Here is a 27681-nt window from a genome sequence, read left to right as displayed (position 1 = left end):
TTCTTTATGCTTTTCTGTGTGTGTTAAATTGGAGCACCTATTATTGTTGAGTTGCTTGACTGATGACGCTGCCTGATGTGTGCCGTCTATTGATCTTCAAAGTACTCTACTGTTGTGTGTGTTCTGGAAGGTCATCTTTGGAAAATCGAGTTGCGCAGAGTTCCTAAAAGAGGCAGTCACTCCCATCATCTACCACAACAAGTACAATTCCATTCCTTCCTCTTTCTTAAACAGCCAGCTGAATTCCCTTTAGAGTGCATGGTTAAGCTGAGTATTTAACTCTTGCCCCCTCCCTCAGGTCTCCTGAGTTCTATGAGGAGATGAAGCTGAAAATTCCTGCTAACCTCACAGACAACCACCATCTTCTCTTTACCTTTTACCACATCAGCTGCCAACCCAAACAGAATACTCCTCTGGAGACTCCTGTGGGCTACACTGTGAGAAACCTCAACCCACACTCATTGTACTCTTTGATAGCTCCCTCTGTAGCCTGGCCGTTGGTAAGACAATCTCTGTCTTTGCCCGCCGACAGTGGATCCCTCTAATGCAGCACGGCCGATTGCGCACGGGTTCCTTCAGTTTGCCCGTGTCTGTGGAGAAGCCCCCGCCCAGCTACTCGGTGCTCACCCCCGACGTGAGTGTTTTTGACTAAAATAATGAACATGAGTATGCTATTTGACAGAGTTAAATGGGTTGCATGTCACCTTGGCAGGTTCAGCTTCCTGGCATGAAATGGGTGGATAATCATAAAGGCGTGTTCAACGTGGAGGTGACAGCTGTGTCCTCAGTACACACACAGGTACACAAATATCCAAGCCAATGTGCTTCTAAACATGCCTACTGTACCATTCTGTGACAGTTTTTACTTGGCTGTGAGCATGAAACATGCAATGGGGTTTGTATTCAGCACTTTAGCAGGAAGTTGGCAGCAGAAACAGTGACTCTTCTTTGAAGCCACAAAGTTAGGATGACTGCTTATTGCCAGCAACAGCGTGTGGGTGTCACAATTTCCATTTAGTTATTGAAAATAGATCAGAAGGAGCGTTATTTCTAATCCGCTCAGTGTTCCTCCTCTCACCATCTCCCACGTCAAATATTTAATGATAGTTTGAGTAGAAATTTAACTTGCCACATAGAGAACGAGCAAGGGAACTATAAATCAAGATATATGCTGTTCTAAGTAATGGCTTTCTAAAATGAAGCTCACGTTAATGATAATGTGGTCCATGATCTGGCATTTCACGAATTCTCATACATAAGTTGAAAACAAAATGGACCGTTGTTTCGCCAAATTTGGCTTACTGTGGGTTTTATACAAGTGCTGCAGGTTTAAAGCCTATAAGAAACTTACAACATGTTAACATTGCACACAAAAGCAGTATGCAGTGTTTCCAACTAAGGAAAGTAGCTATTGGCTGTCCTAGAAGTCGCTAAATTATGCCATCACCTAATTTGCAAAATTAGCAATTTGCATGTAATTGTAATGGATGTTGTAGGAGCGAGGAATAACGTCATGGGAGAAGCAAAAAGTGAGTAAAAAAATAAAAGTTTCTAACTACAAATGAACAGTAACTATTTTTTAACATTGCCAAACTTAATGAACCAGAAATACAATACAGTACAATAGGAAAAATATGATCACTTGTCACTAATCGCTTTTGACGGGGAAAAAAATCGCCAAGAGGCTTTGCAAAGTCGCCAAGTTGGCAATACAGGCAGTACGTCCAATAGTTCATAATTCTTTATCGTGTTTTGATATACAGTATTCTTATGATATGAAATCTAGATACTCTAAAGTAGATTTATTTATTTGGAAGTATAGTATTTAACTAATTCCCTACCACTGGCAACTATGGTTGCCCAATACGTTTAAACTGGGAGGACTTACCGTCATTTTCGGACTATAAGCCGCTACTTTTTTCCTTCATTTTGAATCCTGCGGCTTATAGTCTATTGTGGCTTATAGAGCTGGGAATCTTTGGGCACCTAACGATTCGATTACGATTACGATTCAGAGGCTCCGATTCGATTATAAAACGATTATTGACGCACCCCCCTCCTTTTTTAAATTTTTTAAACATTTTTTAATTTTTTTTTAATGTTTTGTACATTAGTTCCAAAATTGTTGAAAAATACTCTCAGGCTAAACCAAACTACTATTTCAGTATCAAGTTAACACATAGCAGTAAAAAATATACAAAAATAACAGTAAATATAAAACTCCAGTCCCCATTCTATATCAGCAGCTTTAAACTACATTCAATTAATTTAATGTTGTGAACCAACCGTTAAAGTTGTTAAAATTGCTCCCGTTATTCCTTAATTTCCCTTTTGTCTACTTTCGACATGTGAAAGTTTTAAAACTATTTTAAAGATAGATTCAAGTCAATATTTTACTGATTTAGGAGTATTTTAGATAAAAAGTTAATTAGGTTTGCTTGAAAGGTTCGCCACAACAGCCTTGCAGGGAAGTGCACTGCTTTAAGATGGCGGCCGTTAACTACGCCCGCATCTAGCTTTTTGTAGATGTCCTGCTAACGCTACCGAATCAATATTGCAACTAGTCCTATATAAATGATATCTACCGTAACATTATGTGGATGTACTTTGTAGCAGCTTTTCGGCAGCAGTCAGGTATGTTGTTGTGTTTTTTTATCTCGTGGCATGAGTTGAGCTAGAGCCGTGAGTTGAGCATTGGCATTACCCGAGGGGCCGGGTAATGAGAAGCATGATGTTTAGCTACTCTCGCTCCGTTCTTCCTCATTGCGACCCGAAGACCGCGCGGCGCGCTGAGTGTGTTGTACTTCCTCTTTACTTGGCATATTTCAATAATCAAAATTTGGATGTTTGTGAATCGTTCTCGAATCTTCCACGGCTGAATCGCGAATAATCTAAGAATCGGGAATTTTGCACACCTCTAGTGGCTTATTTGTTGATTTTTTTTGGGTTAATAGGTAACTTTATTTGACAGCGGTGTCTGTGGCCATTACTGAATGCTTGTGACAGATGTCATTGAGTGTCATTTGGAAAATTATGTCACTAACTCCAATTATGTCCAGCTTGGATCTTTTACATCCATTCAATAGTAGAGATAATTTGCTGGATAACACAAAATTACATATGTTATAAGCATTCATTAATGCTCATGACAGTGTCGTGTCATAATTATTATTGTCTAATGACAGTCTTATAAAGTGTTACCAAATACCATAAATAGCAATTAATGAAACAACTGAAACAGTAACTGAAGAAATAATTAGCAGAGAACATGAATTTTGATTGTTATTTACATCTGTAGTACTCCAATGCATGCTAGGAGGCATGTTGGACAACAACAGTGTTGACAGCAAGTGGCAGCAGAGTTTGACTGTCTCCCCCAAGGGAGTAGTGATGCCAAATGAAGCTTCTTGAAGCAATGAACCAACTGGCTGCAAAGCTTCATGGTGGTTCATTTGGTCTCACGACCCCGGTGTCAAATAAAGTGTTACCGGTTAATTATGTCACTTACTCCAATTTTGCCCAGCTTGGATCTTTTACATCCATTCAATAGTGAGATAATTAACTGGATAACACAAAATGACATCTGTTATAAGCATTCATTAATGCTCACGACAGTTTCATGTCATAATTATGATTGTCCAATAACAGTTTTTCGGCCCCACTGTCAATTGAAGTCTTACCAAATACCATAACTAGCAATTAATGAAACAACTGGAACAGTAACTGAAGAAATAATTAGCAAAGAACATGAATTTTGATTGTTATTTACATCTGTAGCGCTGCAATGCATGCTAGGAGGCATGTTGGACAACAGCAGTGTTGACAGAAGGTGGCAGCAGGAGGTTGATTGTCTCCCCCAAGGGAGCACTGATGGCCAAATGAATCTTCTTAAGCAATGAAGCTTTGCAGCCAATTGGTTCAAAGCTTCATTGTGGTTCATTTGACAGTCATATGATGCTGCTGTCAAATAAAGTGTTACCAATTAGTAGTATTTTCGTGTATATATCCCATAATACAGTGAGGACAGCTGTGGCTTATAGTCCAGTGCGGCTTATCTATGAACAAATGCGGTTTTCGTGTCAAATTTGGTGGGTGGCAGCTTATAGTCAGGTTAGGTTACGGTACTCTGAATGTTAATTTCGATAACATTCACGACACTAGACGTCCTACCAGTTTTGACTGTTCTTTCATTTGCCCCTCCTAGTCAAATTGGATGGGACGACTAGTGTCGTCAAGGACGTAAATAAGTTGAATGACGATCTTCTGTATAAGTTTGGAATTTATGAATTCTAAGTAATGATTCATTCCCCAGGATCCCCACCTGGACAAATTCTTTACTTTAGTGTACGTGCTGGAGGAGTGCTCCTTCCCCTTCCGCCTAAAGGATGTCATCATTAGCGAGGCGAACATGGAAGGCGAGCTGAAGGCCAGCATGGCCTCGCTGAGGGGGGCACTGCTAGACACCTGTGTCAGGTTCCTACACCAGCTGCTCAACAAACTCATTCAGCTCATAGTCTACCCTCCAGTCATTGCCGGCCAAATCGGTGAGCGCAAGTTGACCTTGAACTGTGCTTGCGCAGATGCCATTTATCTTTATTTTTTTTCCCCCATGGCTGCAATCTACCACACTATTGTTCTTGGCTCGTCTACAGTGAATCTTGGCCGTGCTGCCTTTGAAGCCATGGCTCTTTTAGTCAACCAGATTCACAAGAATCTGGAGGGCAACCAGGACCAGCATGGACGCAATAACCTGCTGGCATCCTACATCCATTACTGCTTCCGCCTGCCAACTGCTGAGCCAGCAATGGCGCCGCCAAGTAAGCTGTTAAATCCGAGAAAGAAAATAGTCACTATTGGGCACGATTTACTGCTTTTTCACATCAGTGAAGTGACGCTCCTTTTCCTGATGTTCCCGCCAGCAGCTGGCAGTCTTTCCTATGAGATGCCGTTGCAGTACGCTACGTTTTCCAGAGCGACGGGCCGTCCGAGTAGCCTTAACTTGGCTCGCTCTAAAAGCATCAGCAACTCTGACCCCGACTTAGCCAGCACTCCGGCTTCACCTGACGAGGAAGTGGAAAGAATCATTGGTAGCAAGGTACCTTACCTTTCCTTCCATTATTATCCCTTCCCCCCATTGATTAATTCATTTTCGCTTTTAATTTATATCCCATTTTGTGTTTTCTGTATGACTCATTTTTTTCTTGTACATCTAAAAGACAGCATATACTTTTTGCTTCTGAAATTTTCAATGTCTGTTTTTCAGAGTTGTTAGTCTGTTATGCTGCAATTGCTGTTCTGCTTTGCCTCGATTCTTTCCAGCAGAGTCAATTTGCAATTATGTTGGATTATGTCGTTAAAGTCAATTATGCTTTGTGCTTCCGTGGTTTTGTTTAGCTCCAGTCTTTGTTTCCTCCTTTCCTACTTTGAGTTGCTCTCTCCATTTTCCCTTTGCTGCCCTTTTTACGTTCATGGCAATTACCAAACAATTATTCACTGTGTCTTTGCCTCTTGCAATACATTCTGTGTGTGCCTGCACGTGTGTATTCTTGTGTCAGGGTATTGATCGCTCCCACTCCTGGGTAAACTCTGCTTGTGCCCCCGGGGGCTCCAGATCTGTGCTACGCCGGAATCCCAACTCCAGTTGTGAGCTCAAGCAGGTGCTGAAGAACTCCCAATCTACTTCTGTCATTAAGAGCTGCACGACTCTGGGATTTTAAATCATCCGTATTCTGTAGTTAGCCCCTCCTAGTCAAAATGGATTAGGCGTCTACCGCCATCATTGGCACTCATTGGTGTGATCATTCAAGGTTTAAAAAAAATTAATTTGAGTTGATTTTAAGTTGTCGTGCAGCACTTAATCCAGGAGTGTCCAAACATTGTTCTCCGAGGGCCGCTTTCAGAAAAATCAAAGGATGCATGGGCCAATCCGATCAGGTTATGGCGGAAAACACTCAGGTGATTTGAAGTTCTGCTCTGAGACCCCAATTTTGGAGAAATTTCAAAATTGTCTGATATGCATGTGTGATACATGGTGCTTAAAGCTTAAAATCTCAATTTTCTGGGGGAAGAAAGTTTTTTAACAGGAGGGCATTTTTTTTTTTTTTTTATGTTTTTTAAACAGAGAAACCCTATGTGGAGGTGAGAGCACGCGAGAGCAGAATTACAGACGCCATGACTTTAACGAGATATTATCGCGTACTTACCTTGTTTCCATCCAAAAACTCCATGTAGCATGTATCATCGAGTGTCAAGACACAGATGTGAATGGCCACAGCCGGATTTTGGGGGGATTTTGTGGGTGAAACATGGTCATATAACAAGGGTCGCGATGCAGAAATCGCAGACATCAAGGAGTAATTGAGAGTTTCATTTTAATATATTTACCCTTTTAAACATTTTTTTTTCAATTTTTCTTTGTTTGGATCGATTATTTATCATCTAAACTATTGGGGAAAATGCGACAGTAACGAAAAAAATACAATTAACCGATAGTTATGATGTAGATATCCGTGACTTTTTTACAGACGGCAATTTTTTCATTGTGACATAATTTGTTTAAAAGTTTAAAATATGTAGTGAATAATTTTTTAAAGTCGTTTTTTTTAACTAAACATTAGACATCAATTAATGATTCTAAGTTAAAAATGACAGACATTTCGAATAATAAATACGATTACTTACCTTGTTTTTATGGCTAGTTTGAAACAAAAGCGGTTGCGCGACGTCTGTAAATGAGGGTTTCCGGGGTAAAACAGACAGATTAAACATAGTTCGGGGGCTTATTGCACCATGAATCTGCTATGGAAGCATATGGACATATTGTTCTATCAAACACAACAGTTCTTTTGGCTTACAAAACAATTTATTTTTAAGAGGCGTGCAAGAGCAGACACTGCTTTTTCAGCCTTGTCTGCGTTTTCCGCCTCATCAGAAATGGTTCAATCGCTGACAACCGTCCTGACAAAATGAATTGGACGTCTGTTGCCATCAATGGCACTGAAACATGATCACTTGATTTAAGTTCAAATAGTGTCTATAACTGTCATTGGCAGTGAATGATTTCGGGGCTACTAGCAACAAAATAATCCATAGGTACCGTGTAAGAAAAAACTGGGCCACAGTTGGCCCGTGGGCAGTAGTTTGGACACCCCTGTCCTAATCTCTATGCTTCACAGGTTGCACCTCATTTTGCATGCTGCATCCCACCTGCTTTTCTCATTTTATATCGCTTTGTGAATCGTTCATTAAGTTCTTGCATGCCACACATGTAGCTCCATTTGTCACACCCACTTTGTCCCCATCTGTATGTGTGTGTGTGTGTGTGTGAATATATCTATATATGTATGTGTGTGTGTGCATCTCACATCACGCTGAGTTAGGCAAGCGACCCCAGCAACAATCGCATGTCTGCCTTTCTGGACAGCGTGGCCTCGTTTTCGGTCCCTCCGAGGCAGATTACGAAAAAGGTAAAACACGTCTAGCAAACTAATTCATCAAGTCGTGTGTTTCATCAACTTTTGTGTTATTAACAATCATAATTATAATTCTTCACACGTCCATCCTAATTTAAGATCATTTGGCATGAATTCCGGCAGTTCAGGGTTTTTTTTCGCCATGTTCTTTAAAAACTACTGTTTTGGTACACGTCTAGCTGCTTCACGAAGAACTTGCTCTCCAGTGGGTCGTCAGCACAAGCACTGTGAGGGAAGCGGCGTTGCAGCAGGCCTGGTTCTTCTTTCAGCTCATGGTCAATAAACACATTTGGGGTCAAGTTTGTCTCTCGTATGGAAGGCGACATTATCATAACACCTTTATTTGCAGACAAAAAGCATGGCCCAACACTTGTTCCTCACCTCGAAATTGGACACTCCCCGACGTCAGCGCTTCCCAGACCGCTTTGTGGATGACATCGCAGCACTTGTTTGTGCCATCAGTGCAGACATTGCCACTCGATACCACAAGGTAGAAGTAGCAGAGTTAGATTAAAATCAAAATATGAAATTTACAATGTCGTTTTACTGCTTTATTAACTATATTTTGTGAAAACTACTGGACAGATTTGGGAGTTGGGACCAATGGTTGCTAGTATATTTCAGTTGATCATGGAGAATAAAGGCTGGTTGATGCTTCTGCGTTCCGTTGATGGTGGAGCGACAGCGTTGACCCTATGGGGTCATTGCCTATTCGAACTTCTGCGTCAAGGAGCGCGTTGCTCTGTAATTCAACGCCATGCCACTTAAGGGGTTTGTCTTTGTACGGTTTTGGGGCACTATTGTCGATCTCCTTTAGTTTTCGTCCAGTCATTGACAGTAGGGTTGTTCCGATCATGTTTTTTTTGCTCCCGATCCGATCCCGATCGTTTTAGTTTGAGTATCTGCCAATCCCGATATTTCCCGATCCGATTGCTTTTTTTTGCTCCCGATTCAATTCCAATCATTCCCGATAATTTTTCCTGATCATATACATTTTGGCAATGCATTAAGAAAAAAATGAATAAAACTCGGACAAATATATACATTCAACATAGAGTACATAAGTACTGTATTTGTTTATTATGACAATAAATCCTCAAGATGGCATTTACATTATTAACATTCTTTCTGTGAGAGGGATCCACGGATAGAAAGACTTGTGACTTTGTATATTGTGACTAAATATTGCCATCTAGTGTATTTGTTGAGCTTTCAGTAAATGATACTGTAGCCATGCCCAACTGCATGATGGGAAGTTGAACCATGACTGTGCGTAGTGCTACCAATTGATGTATCTTCTCTGTGTTGGGAAATAACTTTAGGTGTCAAGAAAAAGATCAATTGCTACCTTGCTTCCCTACATTGCTTCCCATGATATTTCTAATCGTCGGGAGAGGTATTGTAAGGCTTTAGCCAAGTAAAAACAGGCTCCAAAGGCTGCCAAAATTCACTCAACTCATTTTACGCTGCTTTTATCTCTCTATATAGGTAAAACGGCGCCATTACAGATTGAGCGCGACAATGCGTGAGTGGGTTGTGCAGCGCATGCATTAATTGCATTAAATATTTTAACGTGATACATTTTTTAAAAAAATAATTACCACCGTTATCGGATAAATTTGATAACCCTACCTTAAGCCTAAACTAAAGACTCTGGATGAGTGTAACATATTATGTCTGTAAAGTTAAATACAATTAGAAAACAATAAAAAAAAAAGAAATATATCTATATATATATATATATATATATATATATATATATATATATATATAAGGCATGGCCGATATTTTTTTGCCGATTCCGATACTTTGAAAATGACGTGATCGGACCACCATGCCGATCGATCGGGACATCTCTAATTGACAGCAATGGCAACGGAGATGAAACCAAAAAGCGGAATTTGACTTGTGTGGCGGGGGGGGGGGCAAAACATGTTGATGACCCCGAAACGCAGTGTCTGCAATATAATTACCTTACAAGATATGTGCCAGGATAGTAGCTTAGCTCATGCTCGTACATACAGGCATCCCAGCTGTGTGCGAGCATTCGTGCGTGAGCACTCACGTTTTTCTGTCTTACCTAGTGGAGAAGTAGACGCCGATCCTTTTTGACTAAATATTCCAGCCAGGAATATTTATAATAATACTTTGAAAATGAGAATTTTTTGGGGGGGGTTTTGTTAAGTTTCACAGCATTTTTGAGGGAAATTCTAAATCAGGCTGCTTAGGACAGTTATGCTTAGCCAATATCATTGTCCATGAATATGGTACGCCCGGCGGTGGCTCTGTTGTACAGTTAAAGTCTTTAGTGGGGCAAACTGAAACTCCGCTCACCATTTTGGCGGTGCTCGCCGGCGTTTCATGGTCCACATCTTCAATCCTTGGTTCTCGCTCAGTAGATGTTATTGCTTTAAAGCTGTAGTTTGAAAAAAATTACGAATATCCATCTTGCATTTTCTAGTCTACGATCTCGTCACACGATCTGTTCGCAAAATTATTTTGACCCATTATAATTTTTTTTGTTTTGTTCATTTCATTCATTTTTGTGGTTTGTTTCATTGCTTTATAACTTTTATAGACAACATTTTACCGGTAAAGTCTGAAGTATAAATTAGGAAAGTCAATCACATGCGATGACATCTTTGGCCACCAGGCGGTGCTATGCCAACCCCACCCTTAATCTCCGCATATGGATGGAACGTGTGTATTTGCAGCTGCAGTTAATCAATATTGAACAACAAATGTTTTTAATACAAATGTTGACGCGTAGGCGACACAGAAGACGTTTGCGAATGTTTGAAAACGGGTTTTTTGTTGTTGTGCTGAGCAGCCCAATCAGTCTTTTGACGATCACATCACGCACGTTGACGTGACGTGTAGTCCGGATTTTTTTGGGAGGTGCATGTCAGGCTACGGCTTAGGGTCATAAATCAGGTCTTCGTTAACGGCGTAGGTCCGCCATCACCGCTACACAGAAGCATAAATCAGCCTTTACGAAAACAGTTCAAGGACAAAGCCACACCGCTTTTAGTGCCATGGCGGTGAATTACAGAGCAACGCGTTCCCTTGATGCAGAACTTTGAATACGCAATGACGCTGTAGGGTCTACGCTGTCGCGCCGCCGTCACCGGAACCCAGAAGCATAAATCGGCCTGAAATCGGGTCTGCGTTCACGGCGTAGGTCCGCCGTCAACGCCACATAGGACCATAAATCAGCCTAGTTAGCTGATTTATGCTTCTGGATTTTATCCAGAGTGGTACTTTTAAAATACATGTACAGATGTATAAATTCGATCCTACAAACAGAATTTAGCTTAAATAATAAGGCAAACCTGCAAAATTCTGTTTCAACATTGTATATCATCATTTCTTCATTTTTTTAAATTTTTACTGTCAGGATGTGGAACTGGTGGAGAGGTTAAATAGCAGCCTGGCCTTCTTTCTCAATGATCTGCTGTCTCTCATGGACCGAGGCTTCGTTTTCAACCTTATCCGCACTTACTATAAACAGGTACGTCCCTAGTTGCGACCCATCTTTGTGCTAGTCGTCTTATTGCTTTTGAAACAACATCTGTATCCCAGATTGGCAACAGATTCCACATGACGCACAACCCTAGTTCTTTGACTGCTCTGCGAATGGACTTCATTCGGATTGTATGCAGTCACGAGCACTATGTAGTACTCAACCTCCCGTGCGTCACTCTCAGCCCGCCGGCATCACCTTCCCCCTCCACGTCCTCCACCACTTCACAGGTATTTAAACAAGACATTTTATTAGTTACATTTAATATGGGATCAACATTTCTCCCTTGTAAAATGTACGGAGACCTGGAAATAACGTCTTTTCACCAACTTTTCTTCGCCGTTTTGAACTTTCTCCCTATCCCGTCTTCCGTAGGGTTAGCAGCTAAGGCTAACCACATACATACATACTAGGAAAACACTCAATATATTGTTTATTGCTTATTAGGGGTGTGCCATCTTAGGCACCCCACGATTCGTTTTGATTGATTCAGGGTGCTACGATTTGATTTTTTAACAATGATCACGGTATTGATGATGATCGCGATCATCACGATTATCGATGCATCGTACAGTACTGATCAATAAAGTAGCCAAACAAATTTATGTCCATTATTTAGAATATCCTTATGATTCAACAGGAAAGATGGAAAGATGCCCATGCAACAAAAAGCTGCCCTTAACCTGCTTTTTTTATTTATTTATTTTTTACAAGAAAGTGCAAAAACATTAACCATTTTAAAGGGAGTACTTATTTCTCTCAACACTATAATAAAATTTACACTGGTGGAGTGAATTCCACATTTTCTGGACACGAACAAAGTGTCTTTAGGAAAAAAGACTTCTTTTTACATATACTTTGTTTACACAGTGTTACCTCCCTTGTGTAACTCTTGGAGTGACAGGTGGAAATCACAACTGCTCTTGACACCGCCACACACACACTCATTACTAGAGGCGTGCAAGATTTCCTATTCTTAGATTATTCGCGATTCCGCCGTGGAAGATTCGAGAACGATTCACAAACAGCCAAATTCCGATTATTGAATTATACCAGGTTAAACGGACATAAAACGCATGCCCTAAATCGGCAAAATCTTGACTTGAATCTATCTTTAAATGATGAAACCGTTTTAAAACTTTCACATGTCGAAAGTAGACATGAGGGAAATTATGGAATAACGGGCGCAATTTTAACAACTTTAACGGTTGATTCACAACATTAAATTAATTGAATGTAGTTTAAAGCTGCTAATACAGAATGTGAACTTGAGTATTTTATTTACTGTTTTTAACCGGTAACTTGATACTAAAATAGAAGTTTGGTTTATTTAGCCTGAGAGGATTTTTGAACAATTTTGGAACAAATATACAAAACATTTAAAAAACAAAAATTGGGGGCATCAATAATCGATTTATAATCGAATCGGAGTCTCGTAATCGTAATGGAATCGTTAGGTGCCCAAAGATTACCACCTCTACTCATTACAGCACGGGCACTTTTTTTTCTCCCTCTCTCTCCCGCAACAATAGGTTTCTATACTATTTCGCATGTTTGTAGTGTTACCGCTCTACTTAATCATGGTTTTATACGTTCTGCATATGACATACACGTTAGCGAATTAGCTTAGCGCTCGACGCTAACTATTAACATCTCAAAAACAACAACAATAAAAGCTAAACAGTACAATAGGGTTCGTGTACTCACCTCTTATAGACGCACACAGGTCTTAGCAACACCCTCAGGACATTTTTCAATTAAAATGCCTTAAAACTACTGCTGCACATCTGAAAGACAAGGAGCAACGAACTATCTCTCTTCCCCTCTCGCTCTAAAAAATAATTGGTTCGCGCTTCTGTGCCTGCCTGATACACAAATTTATTTTCCAGTCTTTTAAAAAGGAGTAAATCTCTCTCCCAGTAACTGGGAGCATCCATCATAACTTTGTACGTGCGTCCGTTAATGGTGTCCGGGTGGCAGACGTGTCTTGAATTTCTTCTGCTACGAGCGGCTGTCATAAAATTATGAGTGAAAATCATCGTTTTTTAACCTTTATGAATCATAATCGAATCGTCACGTGTCGAATCGCGATGCATGTAATAGATTTTTTTTCTATTGCTTATGCTATCCTAGCTGACACTGACCTGGTCAGCTGATGATTTAAATCCCCACAATGTGTTTACCAAATGACTGATGAGTAATGATGACCTTTATCTGTCTTGTTTGCACTCTTGTTAATGTCATTGTGTTATTTGTGTAGAGTTCAGCATTTTCCAGTATGGTGCAAGACCAAGGCGTGGCGACCATGTTTGAGCTTTCTGTTCCATTTCGGCAACAGCACTTTCTATCAGGCCTGCTCCTCACTGAGCTAGCGCTCATACTTGATCCTGAAGGAGAAGGGTAGCCTATGAATTGTTCTCTCAGCAAGAGCAATTATCCTTTATGTTCACTTTGAATCTAACGTATATCATTTTTACCCCTGCAGCGTTTTTTTCCTCCATAAAAAAGCTATATGCGCGGTTCATTCCCTGCTGTGCAGCCACGATTCCGATCCGCGCTACAATGACCCTCAAGTCCGAGCGCACGTCGCTCAGCTGTACCTGCCCCTCCTTCCCATCATCACAGAAGCCCTGCATCAGCTTCATGACTTTTCAGGTTAGCCAACCCTTTTTGCAGATCTATTGAAAATGTCCACCTCCTCAAGTTTTACAACCTTTATTGCGTACAGTATGGCACCTGAGAGAGCATCTCTTATTTCTTTGCAGACTCCACCACGTCTCGAGTCCGCCATGCCCACGCAGACGACGCCGACCTAGACGGTAGCAGCACTATCAGTCAGTCTGTTGCCATGGCAATTGCTGGCTCCCCATTGCCGCATGCCAAGGTTAACCCATTTGCAATTCCCACAGTGGTAAGACTACAGACGGCGCTTGTAAAACCACAATTCAATTCTTTTCACGTGCTTTTTTTTTGTTGACATCCTGACTAATTACTACCTAACTACTCTTTGTGCATTCATCAGGCAGGCCGCCAGGGCAGCGTTCTGTCCGCCGAGTGCAGCCGAACTCTGCTGGTGTGCTTTCTTTGGGTGCTGAAGAACGCCGACGCCACTCTCTTAGAGTGCTGGGTGTCTGATATGTCAGTGCAGCAAATCAACCGTCTGCTGGATCTCCTACATCTGTGCATCTCCTGCTTTGAATACAAGGTTACCAGAAGCAGACTACAATGATATGTTATTTGGCCGGTGTTAATTTCTCCAATGGCTTGTGTTCACAGGGTAAGAAGGCTTTGGAGAGGATCAACAGCTTGACGTTTAAGAAGTCACAGGACATGAAGGCCCGTCTGGAAGAGGCCATTCTCGGTACCATCGGTGCTCGTCAGGAGATGGTGCGCCGTTGCCGAGGTAAAAGATGGCGTGCAACAGAATATGCATAGGTGTCAAAAAAGTGTTTATAAAGTGTGATGTGTTTACATTTCTCGTGTAGAGCGGAGTCCTTATGGGAGCCAGGAGAACGTCAGGTGGAGAAAGAACGTCACTCACTGGAGACAAAACACAGACAGGGTCGACAAGTATGTTTTTGTTCTCTGCATGCATTAACTCTGGCAGCCCTCCCAGTTCAAATTGATTGGACATCTACTATTGACAAACTAATTTCAATTCACAACAGAAGGATTGAAAGAGAAACCATTTTTGCAAATTTCAGGGTAAACTTATTTTATGTTGTTTATCCCCAAAACCCATTTGCTGTTAAAGTCCAGCCAAAACAATGAAAAGTTTTTATAGTTTTATATATTATAGTTAGTTAGTATAAATAGTTTTGCACAGGGGCGCTGGAAGTCACTCACAGTAGGGGGTGCTGAGGATCGTATTTTGTTTTTCCATCGAAAAACAGCCGTTTCGGTCCATATTTGTCATGCACGCGTTTTTTTTTTCTATACAGGGCATGCACAATGGTAGTATACATGCACGCTGGATAGTTTATGATGTCATAGGCTACTACAAAGACGGCGTTCTATTTCACCTACAGTGTGTGTTGGAGTTTTTGTATTGGAAATAAAAGCGCCAATGTATTATCATGCAAATCCCCGCAGCTAGACGGCGCAATGACACGCAAACATATTTGAGAACTAAAAGGTCCAATAAGCCTCGGTTTAACACCCACTTTTCACAACACTTAAATTTCACACGAATATTCAACACCGTTCTGCACGACGACATCTCAACAGCAACAACAAACAAGAATATGGCTACAATGCAATTTATCCAAGGTCTAAATCTGCTGATAACTTTTCCTTTTATCCAACGTGAGTGACCTGGTAGCAATCTAGGTGTCAGGTGACCATGTAATGAACAAAAATTTATTTCAACCTATACCGTGATTTTCACACTATAAGACACAGCTGACCCAGCAAATTTGACATGAAAACGACATTGGTTCATAGATAAGCCACGCTGGACTATAGGCCGCTGCTGTCCTCGCTGTGTTATGGGATATTTACTCCGAAAGATATCAACCGGTCACACTTTATTTGACAGCGGCATCGTACGACTGTCATAAGACCAAATGAACCACCATGAAGCTGCAAAGCTTCATTGCTTCAAGAAGCTTCATTTGGCCATCACTGCTCCCTTGGGGGAGACAGTCAACCTCTCCTGCCACCGTCTGTCAACACTGCTGTTGTCCAACATGCCTCCTAGCATGCATTGCAGCGCTACAGATGTAAATTACAATCAAAATTCATGTTCTGTGCTAATTATTTCTTCAGTTATTGTTCCAGTTGTTTCATTAATTGCTAGTTATGGTATTTGGTAACACTTTATTTGACAGTGGTGCCATAAGACTGTCATTACACAATCATAATTATGATATGACACTGTCATAAGCATTGATGAATGCTTATAACAGATGTTATTTAGTGTTATCCGGCAAATTATCTCACTCTTGAATGGATTTAAAAGAGCTGAGCTGGACATAGAGTTAGTGACATAATTTGTTGGATGACACTTGATGACATCTGTCATAGGCATTCAATAATGCCCATGATAGAGTCAAATAAAGTGTTACCTGTTAACCCAAATAAATCAACAAATAAGCCACACTGGACTAAATAGCCGCGGGAGTCAAAATAAAGGAAAAAGTAGTGTATTATAATCTGAAAATTACCGTATATTTAATTCCCAAAGTTAAATATGCTATTGTTTCAATGTTTTATTTAGTGATTCATTAAAAAAAAAAAAATCTGCCAAAACCCTTTTTTTCTATCTAACGTCAGGGGGTGCTGCAGCCCCCTCAGCCGCCCTCTTCCCAAGCCCCCGTTTTGCACCATCTTGTTTATTCAAGGTGGTCAAGGCTGTATTTTCTAAATTACAAAAACTATGAAAGGTTTAAGTGTTAGTGTGCATATTTGTTTGGTTGTGTTTGATGTCATCTGTCACTTTGTACTAGATTGTTACTGCCCTCTTGTGGCATCCTTACACTTTTACAAACTTCTAGGGTGGTAGCAAGGCTCGGTCCACATCAAATGAGAATTCTGTGTTTATGGTGTTTCCTTGTGCTGATTATTTGTAACTGCATCAAATCAGGACCAAGGCTGAAGTGGAGCAGGAGTCTGTAGTGGATGGAAACCTATCTACAGAAGCATCTCTGGTAGTATTGGATACGCTGGAGATTATAGTGAAGGTGAATGGATTTTCTATAATCCAATAATTTGGGATCATTTGAGTGTATTAATGTCTTTAATGTTATTTTCCAGACTGTGGTGGCATCAGAACTGAAGGAAAGTGTGTTAGGTGGTGTGCTGAGAGTTCTACTCCACAGCATGGCAGGCAACCAGAGTGCTCTGTTCCTGCAGCACTGCTTCACAACACAAAGAGCGCTCGTCTTCAAGGTATGTGCGGCATGGGTTTGGGAATCGATTATTGTTCATTTTAGTTGCATATCTACATGCAAACTAAAAGATTGTCAAGAAAAGAGTTATGGGTTGTGTAAAGTTTCCAGAGATGCTATTTGAAGAGGACACTGAGCTTTGTGCGGACCTGTGCCTTCGTCTGCTGCGCCACTGCAGCAGCAGCATCGCCTCTGTTAGAAGTCACGCTGCTGCATCGCTTTACCTGCTCATGAGGCAAAACTTCGAGATAGGAAATGTAAGTATTAGATCAAGTGTGTCCAAACTACGGCTCATGCTTCAACTGCGGCCCGATGCCCACTTTTTATAGAAAAATTATGAAAATATTAGTAAATAATCTCTAAAATATGTTTCATTAGTGTCCATATATATATATATATATATATATATATATATATATATATATATATATATATATATATATATATATAATAGGGCTGTCAAACGATTAAATTTTTTAATCGAGTTAATTACAGCTTAAAAATTAATTAATCGTAATTAATCGCAATTAATCGCAATTCAAACCATCTATAAAATATGCCATATTTTTCTGTAAATTATTGTTGGAATGGAAAGATAAGACACAAGATGGACATATACATTCAACATACGGTACATAAGGACTGTATTTGTTTATTATAACAATAAATCAACAAGATGGCATTAACATTATTAACATTCTGTTAAAGTGATCCATGGATAGAAAGACTTGTAGTTCTTAAAAGATAAATCTTAGTACAAGTTATAGAAATTTTATATTAGAACCCCTCCTAATGTTTTCGTTTTAATAACATTTGTAAAAATTTCAATCAAAAAATAAAATAGTAGCCCGCCATTGTTGATGTCAATAATTACTTACACAATGCTCATGGGTGCTGAAGCCTACAAAAATCAGTCGCACTCAAGCGCCAGTAGAGGGCGGCAAAACTCCATAAAACACAACATGTGGGCATTTCACTGTACTGTCATTTAAATCTGTCTGAGCGGGGCATGTGCGTTAATTGCGTCAAATATTTTAACGTGATTAATTTAAAAAATTAATTACAGCCCGTTAACGCGATAATTTTGACAGCCCTATAATATATATATACATATATATATATGGGATTAATCAGAGTTTGTCTTTTTTTGTTGTTGTTTAACTGTGGAGCAGAATTTTGCCCGAGTTAAGATGCAGGTCACCATGTCGCTGTCCTCCTTGGTCGGAACGTCACAGAACTTCAATGAGGAACATCTCCGCCGGTCTCTTAAGACCATCCTGACTTACGCCGAAGAGGATGTGGAGCTGCGTGAAACCCCTTTTCCAGAACAGGCATGTGGAACAAGTCAAGGTTTTTAATATAGTTGTGATAAGAAAAAAAGCCCTAATGAACAGGTATCAGTCAAATAGAGAAGTACAAGCAGATCAGTTGCAAGCTCCTCAATTGATACGAAATCCACATGTAATTCGCGAGGCGAGGAATTTATCTGAGGCTTCACATTTTTTTAAAGAATTGACTTCTTAATGATTGATGTCAAGATAAAAAAAATAATCTTCTCATTTTTTTTTTCATGCCCTATCAAATTGTATTGCTTTTATTCCCCTGTATCGGATTGTATTGCTTCCGTACTGAACTGCATTGTAATCAAACCGTGGTGGCTTCAAAGACATTACCTAATCGCAGTATCTAGATCTAGAATCAGTTTCACGCCAAAGATTCCCAACCCTAGATTTTAACTCATTACTGATTGGTGACATTCCCTAACATCAAGCGTCACATTGATTGTCACGCAGGTTCAGGATCTTGTGTTCAACCTGCACATGATTCTCACAGACACAGTAAAGATGAAGGAGCATCAGCAAGATCCTGAAATGCTCATTGACCTAATGTACAGGTAGGTAATGTTATGAAGATCCCTCTCAAACCAAACTTCTTCTCAGTTGTTAATTTGAATCATGATCTCACTAGAATTGCAAAGGGATACCAAAACTCCCCAGACCTCCGCCTGACGTGGCTTCAGAACATGGCAGGCAAGCACTCTGAAAAAGGAAACCACGCAGAGGCGGCGCACTGTCTTGTCCACAGTGCCGCTTTGGTGGCGGAATACCTCAACATGTTGGAAGATTGCCGCTACCTACCGATTGGCTGCGTCACCTTTCAAGTCAGTTATAAAAAAATATATATATATATATCATGTTCCCAGAAGCCAAGCTCACTCAAATTTCATGTTCATCCACAAACTTTCCCTGCAGAATATTTCCTCCAATGTGCTGGAAGAGTCAGCTGTATCAGATGATGTCTTATCACCAGAGGAGGAGGGTATTTGTGCCGGAAAATATTTCAGTGAAACAGGCCTGGTGGGCCTCTTGGAGCAAGCAGCTGCCTCTTTTAACATGGTGCGACTTGCATTCTCCATGAACAGGCTGGCTAGCCAGTCTGTGTGTTAACACAACACATGGCCGTAATATTCATACAGTCAAAGGGCTGCATTTGTGCATCTGTGAACTTCCTTTTGTGCTTCAACTTCAGGCCGCCATGTACGAGGCCATAAATGAGGTGTATAAGATTCTTCTGCCGATCCATGAAGCTAACAGAGACTTCAAGAAGCTTGCCACAGTGCACGGAAAGCTGCAGGACGCCTTCAACAAAGTCTACAACCAAGTAAGCTAAAGCAACACTTTAAAATTAAAAGGCAGTGTGGGATTACTTTCCTCGGCTTTCCATTAATGTATTTTTCATTATTTTGATCTGTTGCAGAGTTCAGGATGGGAGGTAATAACTCAATTTAAAACATTAAGTTAAACAATGAGCATTTAAAATAAATAGTTGTACTAAAACATGCTTTGCCTGGTCATCGTTTAACGATACATTTATGTATTTCTGTCATTGCTTGGACTCCTTGTGCCTGTGTGATTAAATGGGTGAGTAACACAAGTCAATATACAGTAATTATACATGCATCTCAAATAAATGCAACTCATTGCCTCCCCGACACCCCGCAGTGTTCAGAGGATGTTCGGCACATACTTTAGGGTGGGTTTCTACGGCTCTCGGTTTGGAGACCTAGACGAGCAGGAATTTGTCTACAAAGAGCCATCAATCACCAAACTGGCTGAGATCTCCCACAGACTTGAGGCAAGTCCATCACTTGGGAAACCAATTGAGATGATTTATTTATGGTAAAAATGACTCTTTTGCTCGCAGGAGTTCTACTTGGAGAGGTATGGAGACGAAGTGGTTGAAATAATCAAGGACTCCAACCCTGTGGACAAAAGCAAATTGGATCCCAACAAGGTAACATGGGCTGCAAATTAGTGGTTTATTATAGGAATGCACTTAACTCGTTGACTGCCATTAATGGCAAGAGACGTCCTATCCATTTTGACTGGGAGGGGCGAGCAGCGATCAAATGTCAAAATAGTCAAATAGATTTGATGTCTTTCGCCGTTGATGGGTGTTTTGAATATCAATTTTACTAACTACAACAGCACATACTCTGAAATATGATACATACTGCATACCTTGACTAGCAGTAAATTATTAAACATAAAATGCTATATAAATTGAGGTACATAGTGATTTATGTGGTTTCATTATGTTTTAGATCATTTTAAAGATGTCGTTTCCAGCCAAGTAAAATCAAAGTTGCCATTTAAACACGTCATGATATCATAAGAAATCACAACGGTTGAATCTAGGGATGTCCCAATCGGAAATCAGGCCAATCGTGCCATTTTTTAGAGGATCGTATTCGTGTGAAAAGGATCGGGTTTTTAATTTCAACATATATATATTTGTTTTTCTGCTTCATGCTCGTACGTCCTCTCGCGCTTGCTGCTTTTCTTGGTCAGCAGGCAGCTAGAATTTGCTACTTAAAGTTAACGATGATTGAGAGGTTTGTTAGCTTTGATCTGGTGATTGAAGGCTCTGTAACTCTACGATCAAAGGCACAAATGTGTCAATCATTGTTTAGTCAATCTTCGTTGTCTAGAGGATGTTCTCGGCAGCATAAGCATCAAGCGTGAGTGAATTTGAGTGGACTTACGCATATGAATTATATGAATTTTATGGAGAGTGATTAAAAGTGTAGCGTTAAAGGTGATGCAATGAAAAATGTGGGTGCGCCTACATTTTGTGCTTGTGCACCTTAAGAAAAAAGTACCAGTGCAACCGATGATAAAAGCAAGTGTGGAGCCTTGCCAATATATATTGCAATGTTAATTTTTCCAATATATTCAGGCTTAATTAATTAATTTATTTTTTACTTTTTAAGGGCTAAAAAGTAACAAAATAATCCAGAAATACAATGGCATTGCCAAAAGATACAAAACTACTGTAATTTTCGCACTATAAGGCGCATCGGATTATAAGCCACCACCCACCAAATTTGACACGAAAAAGACATTTGTTCATAGATAAGACGCACTGGACTTTAAGCTGCAGCTGTCCTCACTGTATTATGGGATATTTATACCATATTTATACCAAAAGGTATTAATCGGTAACATTTTATTTGACACCAGCATCATACAACTGTCGTAAGACCAAATGAACCACCATGAAGGTTTGCAGCCAATTGGTTCATTGCTTCAAGAAGCTTCATATTATTAACAAAAAAATATTTCAACATATACCCTAAATTTCACACTATAAGGTGCACCTGCCTATAAGCCGCCATCCTGCAAATTTGACACTAAAACGACCTTGGTCCATAGATAAGCTGCCCTGGACTATAGGCCGCAGCTGTCCTCACTGTATTATGGGATATTTACTCAGACAGATCTCAACCAGTGACACTTTATTTGACAGCAGCATCGTACGACTGTCATAATACCAAATGAACCACCATGAAGCTGCAAAGCTTCATTGCTTCAAGAAGCTTCATTTGGCCATCCCTGCTCCCTTGGGGGAGACAGTCAAACTCTGCTGCCACCTGCTGTCAACACTGTTGTTGTTCAACATACCTCCTAGCATGCATTGCAGCGCTACAGACGTAAATAACAATCAAAATTCATGTTCTGTGCCAATTATTTCTTCAGTTACTGCTCCAGTTGTTTCATTAATTGCTAGTTATGGTATTTGGTAACACTTTATAAGACTGTCATTAGACAATCATAATTATGACATGACACTGTCATGAGCATTAATGAATGCTTATAACAGATGTCATTTAGTGTTATCCGGCATATTATCTCACTTTTATATGGATCCGAGCTGGACATAAATGGAGTTAGTGACATAATTTGCCAAATGACACTTAATGATATCTGGGATAAGCATTCTGTAATGCCCATGATAGTGTCATGTCATAATTATGACGGTCTTATGGCGCCGCTATCAAATTAAGTGTTACCTATGAACCCAAATAAATCAACAAATAAGCCGCACTGGACTATAAGCCGCTGGATTCAAAACGAAGGAAAAAAGTAGCGGTAGTAGTCCGAAATTACGGTATATACATTTTATACTCCGCAACACTCCTGGAAAAAGAGGAAGTACTTTAAAAAGTTCTGTATTGTAACATGTTTGGAACTTTTGTTCCAATTAAAAGCATACCAAAAGTTTTTTTCGGTCTCTGATGGGACTTAGTAGCGGCAACTTCTCTAAATCAGGTGAATCTAACTCTGGTGCAAAAATATACGATCGGGACATCACTAGAATCAATGCATGCAATGGACTTGCTCTTGTATCAACAAACAAGAACAAGCTCAGTTAGTTGTGTGTGTCTACACTTGCTGGGTCAGAGAGTTTGAGTTTATGAGTTTATCATTCCATGCATTTTCTATATTGTTTGTCCTTATTAAGGTCACTGGTGGGCTGCAGCCTATCCCAGCTGACTTTTGGACAAGAGGCGGTGTACACTCTTGTTTGGTAGCCAGCCAATCGCAGGGCATATATAGACAAATATCCGTCAACACCCACATTCTCACCTATGCATAAGTCAGTGGTTAATGTACATGAATATTTTTGAGATGTTGGGGGAAGGCGGGCGTTTGAATTTACCTAAAGATGTCCTGATCGATCGGGATGTCTGATCACGTCATTTTCAAAGTATCGGAATCGGCAAATAAATATCGGACATGCCTTTTTTTAATATATATATATATTTTATTTAAATCGTTTTCTAATTGTATTTAACGTTACAGACAAAATGTCTTACACTCATCCAGAGTAGTTTTGGCTTAAAGAAGGGCTATCAAATTTATTGCGTTAACGGCGGTAATTAATTTTTTAAAATTAATCACATTAAATAATTAACGCATGCGCTGCACGACCCACTCATGCATTGTCGCGTGCAATCTATAAAGACGCCGTTTTACCTATAGATAGCGCTATAAGGCAGCATATAATGAGTAAAGAGAATTTTGACAGCCTTTGGAGCCATTTTTTATGTGGCTAAAACCTTACAATACCTCTCTCAGCAATTAAAAATAACGTGGGAGACAATGTGGGGAAGAAAGGTAGTAGTTGATCATTTTCTTATCACCCTATGTTCTTTCCCAACGCGGAGAAGATATATCAATTGGTGCCCCTATGCACAGTCATGGTTGCACTTTCCATCATGCATTTGGGCAGAAGTTAAATGGCTGCAGTATCATTTACTGAAAGCTCAACAAATACACTAGATGGCAATATTTAGTCACAATATACAAAAGTCACATTTATCCTTTAAGAATTACAAGTCTTTCTATCCGTGGATCCCTCTCACAGAAAGAATGTTAATAATGTAAATGCCATCTTGAGGATTTATTGTCATAATAAACAAATACAGTACTTATGTACTGTATGTTGAATGTATATATTCGTCCGAGTTTTATTCATTTTTTTCTTAATGCGTTGCCAAAATGTATATGATCGGGAAAAATTATCGGGAATGATTGGAATTGAATCGGGAGCAAAAAAAAAAAAAGCAATCGGATCGGGAAATATCGGGATCGGCAGGTACTCAAACTAAAACGATCGGGATCGGATCGGGAGCAAAAAAACATGATCGAAACAACCCTAACTTTACCAATATATTATTGAGTTTAATAGCTGTCATAAAGTTAGCATTTTCTCCTTATAGCCCCTCTGTAGTTAAAGATGCGACCGATATTTGTCTTTTTTTCAGGCCTACCTCCAGATCACCTACGTTGAGCCTTTCTTCGACACATATGAGCTCAAGGAAAGAATCACCTACTTTGACAAGAACTACAACCTGCGCACCTTCATGTATTGCACACCCTTCACATTGGACGGCCGCGCCCATGGTGAACTGCATGAGCAGTACAAGCGTAAAACCATCTTGACAGCTTCACACGCATTTCCTTACATCAAGACGCGCGTCAATGTCACTCACAAGGAGGAGGTATGCACTGATTTGTTGGGCTTGATGTCAAACTTCACCTGATACTAACCACTTTAACATTTACTGTATATCCTCTGACATTTTGTTTTCCCAGATCATCCTGGTGCCTATTGAAGTTGCCATTGAAGATATGCAAAAGAAGACGCAGGAGCTGGCTTTTGCCACCACCCAGGACCCGGCCGACCCAAAGATGTTGCAAATGGTGCTGCAGGGCTGCGTGGGTACAACCGTCAACCAGGTAAGTTAAGCCATGTACACTACCATCACTTTCTATTGTGTTGGTAAGTACTGTAGTTTTCAGACTTTCATATTTTGGCTGAGTTTGGGACTTAAACTCAGCTGTGACTTATATAATGTAAAATATAGAATTTTACATTTTCTGAAATGTTATACTGACTGACCATGGAACCACCTGTGGGACGGTGCTCTTGGCTCGTAATTAAGAAGCCAAGAAATGTTAGTGTGCTTACAGTACTGAGTACTGTATATTTATAACTAACCATTTCAAAGTATTATCCATTTGGAGCGGTTTGGTTTACTTTATATGACGTACGTTTTCATTGTAATTCTTTAATTCTGCATGCCGCAAATCGTGTAGGCCTCAGCAGTGCTTCCTAATGTATTATACTTTACCACGGTATATTTCGCCAGCATTCCTACGTTTATGTCGAACAAGCTGCTGCAAACAAGTTGACAAACATTGTTTATTTTGAATGGAAAATAAACAGGCTGGAGTTGTTTTTGTCCTGACTGTTTTTAAAAAGCGTTCAGAAGGAGTTTAAGCTACACAAAGTCGCTACATAAATCTGGACAGTCTTTAAAGGGTATGTCAACCCCTGGGGAAATGTTAATATTCCATCATTTATCCATAAACGCATGCGTTTTGTATTCATATCATGCCACTTCGTGTAATTACACACAAGAAAATGAGAGAAATTTGGATCGATTGTCAAGCTAAAACGACCGGCGCCCGAGATCTGGCAGATTGTGTGTGTGACGTCATTACAAGTGAAGAGAGTGCCACCGGCCACTTGGGGGGCAGCGCCTGTCTGCATCAATATAATTCCTTCTAGTGAGGGGAGAATTAGGGGTGTTTTGAGCTGTTTGTGCTGTTGCATTGTGTTCGTCCTGCTCTGCACATATTCCAGGTTCCCTCATGAAGAAACACCCCTCGTTGTCAATAAAAGAGAATTCAGAATTGACAGTGAGGGGTGTTTCTTCAACAAGGCTCAGTGCTTTAATACTGAATGGCGGCAATAATGGCAGACAATTTCGTTTCTAGTTTCAGCGACGAATCCGACGTAGAAGGACGTAACGAATGTTCATCTAATGGTGACGAGGAGAGTTACGAAGCTTTAATTGGTGTTTTAGGTTACCAATTTGAGCCCAAACGAATGCCAATGCAGCGTAATGAAACGGTCATTGAGGGGAACAATGACACTGATGAAACATCGGCAGCAGATCATGTGGGAAACACCAAATGATTTGTTTTGCATTTCTTTTGTGAAGCTGATACACCGTGACCGCAAAATAAAGTAATGTATACAATAATTATCATTTATTGCACTATCATAGCTTTTCGCTCTGCCAACAGACACAAATATGAATGGGATCAGAGGATTTGTTCTATATATTTTACGAGCGATAATTTATACATGTGTCCAGTCCTGTATCCAATGCGTGATATCTTTTTATTATAAAAGAGTACTCACTCTGGCCATTTCGAGCTTGGCTGCTCCCCTCCTTTGCTTAGCCTTAGCCTCCTTTGCCAGTCATTGTCCTCTTTCTTGATATCTCGGGACATTTAGGTGGCTGCGCGTGTATGGTGGGCACCGCATCTGCTTTGAGCAGTAATCTTTTAGCAAAACCCGATTTCACTTGTCCATAGTTCGAGAAGCTTTCAGGTGGAAAATGCGCACCACAGAAAACCGTGCCGGAGGCTGGGTCTAGAAAATTAGCCCTCTTTGCACGGACGAACTTTACCCATTGTCTGCGTAGTCCAGCTTTTTTTTTCGCGTTCGGGAACTCATGGATACTATATTCCGATAAATACAGTGCCTTGCAAAAGTATTCGGCCCCCTTGAACCTTGCAACCTTTCGCCACATTTCAGGCTTCAAACATAAAGATATAAAATTTTAACTTTTTGTCAAGAATCAACAAGTGGGACACAATCGTGAAGTGGAACAAAATGTATTGGATAATTTAAACTTTTTTAACAAATAAAAAACTGAAAAGTGGGGCGTACAATATTATTCGGCCCCCTTGCGTCAATACTTTGTAGCGCCACCTTTTGCTCCAATTACAGCCGCAAGTCGCTTGGGGTATGTTTCTATCAGTTTTGCACATCGAGAGACTGACGTTCTTGCCCATTCTTCCTTGCAAAACAGCTCGAGCTCAGTGAGGTTGGATGGAGAGTGTTTGTGAACAGCAGTCTTCAGCTCTTTCCACAGATTCTCGATTGGATTCAGGTCTGGACTTTGACTTGGCCATTCTAACACCTGGATACGTTTATTTTTGAACCATTCCATTGTAGATTTGGCTTTATGTTTTGGATCATTGTCCTGTTGGAAGATAAATCTCCGTCCCAGTCTCAGGTCTTGTGCAGATACCAACAGGTTTTCTTCCAGAATGTTCCTGTATTTGTATTCCTGTACTGAAGAAAAGCAGGCCCAAACCATGATGCTGCCACCACCATGTTTGACAGTGGGGATGGTGTGTTCAGGGTGATGAGCTGTGTTGCTTTTACGCCAAACATATCGTTTTGCATTGTGGCCAAAAAGTTCAATTTTGGTTTCATCTGACCAGAGCACCTTCTTCCACATGTTTGGTGTGTCTCCCAGGTGGCTTGTGGCAAACTTTAAACGAGACTTTTTATGGATATCTTTGAGAAATGGCTTTCTTCTTGCCACTCTTCCATAAAGGCCAGATTTGTGCAGTGTAAGACTGATTGTTGTCCTATGGACAGACTCTCCCACCTCAGCTGTAGATCTCTGCAGTTCATCCAGAGTGATCATGGGCCTCTTGGCTGCATCTCTGATCAGTTTTCTCCTTGTTTGAGAAGAAAGTTTGGAAGGACGGCCGGGTCTTGGTAGATTTGCAGTGGTCTGATGCTCCTTCCATTTCAATATGATGGCTTGCACAGTGCTCCTTGAGATGTTTAAAGCTTGGGAAATCTTTTTGTATCCAAATCCAGCTTTAAACGTCTCCACAACAGTATCTCGGACCTGCCTGGTGTGTTCCTTGGTTTTCATAATGCTCTCTGCACTTTAAACAGAACCCTGAGACTATCACAGAGCAGGTGCATTTATACGGAGACTTGATTACACACAGGTGGATTCTATTTATCATCATAGGTCATTTAGGACAACATTGGATCATTCAGAGATCCTCACTGAACTAGTGAGTTTGCTGCACTGAAAGTAAAGGGGCCGAATAATATTGCACGCCCC

General features: G+C 40.4%; 1 protein-coding gene across 5 annotated transcripts in view; it reads left to right on the top strand.

The window, feature by feature from the left end:
* The window catches only part of LOC130932033 (dedicator of cytokinesis protein 7-like), a 63666-nt gene that overhangs the window by 23325 nt on the left and 12660 nt on the right, over window positions 1-27681 (top strand). Inside the window, exons 16-47 of one of the 5 annotated variants that reach the window (XM_057861383.1) lie at window positions 131-201; window positions 299-437; window positions 533-634; window positions 713-799; window positions 4313-4544; window positions 4653-4817; window positions 4923-5095; window positions 5556-5657; window positions 7380-7466; window positions 7652-7747; window positions 7822-7962; window positions 10870-10983; window positions 11055-11225; window positions 13256-13395; window positions 13481-13650; window positions 13761-13906; window positions 14018-14200; window positions 14272-14398; window positions 14481-14565; window positions 16580-16676; window positions 16750-16884; window positions 16988-17140; window positions 18056-18214; window positions 18677-18777; window positions 18852-19044; window positions 19136-19279; window positions 19413-19544; window positions 19641-19655; window positions 19893-20018; window positions 20088-20177; window positions 23995-24231; window positions 24326-24469. In XM_057861383.1, coding sequence (XP_057717366.1) covers window positions 131-201; window positions 299-437; window positions 533-634; window positions 713-799; window positions 4313-4544; window positions 4653-4817; window positions 4923-5095; window positions 5556-5657; window positions 7380-7466; window positions 7652-7747; window positions 7822-7962; window positions 10870-10983; window positions 11055-11225; window positions 13256-13395; window positions 13481-13650; window positions 13761-13906; window positions 14018-14200; window positions 14272-14398; window positions 14481-14565; window positions 16580-16676; window positions 16750-16884; window positions 16988-17140; window positions 18056-18214; window positions 18677-18777; window positions 18852-19044; window positions 19136-19279; window positions 19413-19544; window positions 19641-19655; window positions 19893-20018; window positions 20088-20177; window positions 23995-24231; window positions 24326-24469 — 4257 coding nt within the window. Of the gene's footprint in view, window positions 1-130; window positions 202-298; window positions 438-532; window positions 635-712; window positions 800-4312; window positions 4545-4652; window positions 4818-4919; window positions 5096-5216; window positions 5463-5555; window positions 5658-7379; window positions 7467-7651; window positions 7748-7821; window positions 7963-10869; window positions 10984-11054; window positions 11226-13255; window positions 13396-13480; window positions 13651-13760; window positions 13907-14017; window positions 14201-14271; window positions 14399-14480; window positions 14566-16579; window positions 16677-16749; window positions 16885-16987; window positions 17141-18055; window positions 18215-18676; window positions 18778-18851; window positions 19045-19135; window positions 19280-19412; window positions 19545-19640; window positions 19656-19892; window positions 20019-20087; window positions 20178-23994; window positions 24232-24325; window positions 24470-27681 lie in introns of those variants that run through there. The other 4 variants (XM_057861382.1, XM_057861387.1, XM_057861386.1 and 1 more) reach the window with 4 other exon arrangements.

The sequence above is a fragment of the Corythoichthys intestinalis genome, chromosome 16 (genome assembly GCF_030265065.1).
Source record: "Corythoichthys intestinalis isolate RoL2023-P3 chromosome 16, ASM3026506v1, whole genome shotgun sequence".
NCBI lineage: Eukaryota > Metazoa > Chordata > Actinopteri > Syngnathiformes > Syngnathidae > Corythoichthys > Corythoichthys intestinalis.
The sequence above is the reverse complement of the archived record's forward strand: the minus strand, read 5'-3'. Positions and strand labels throughout refer to the sequence as shown.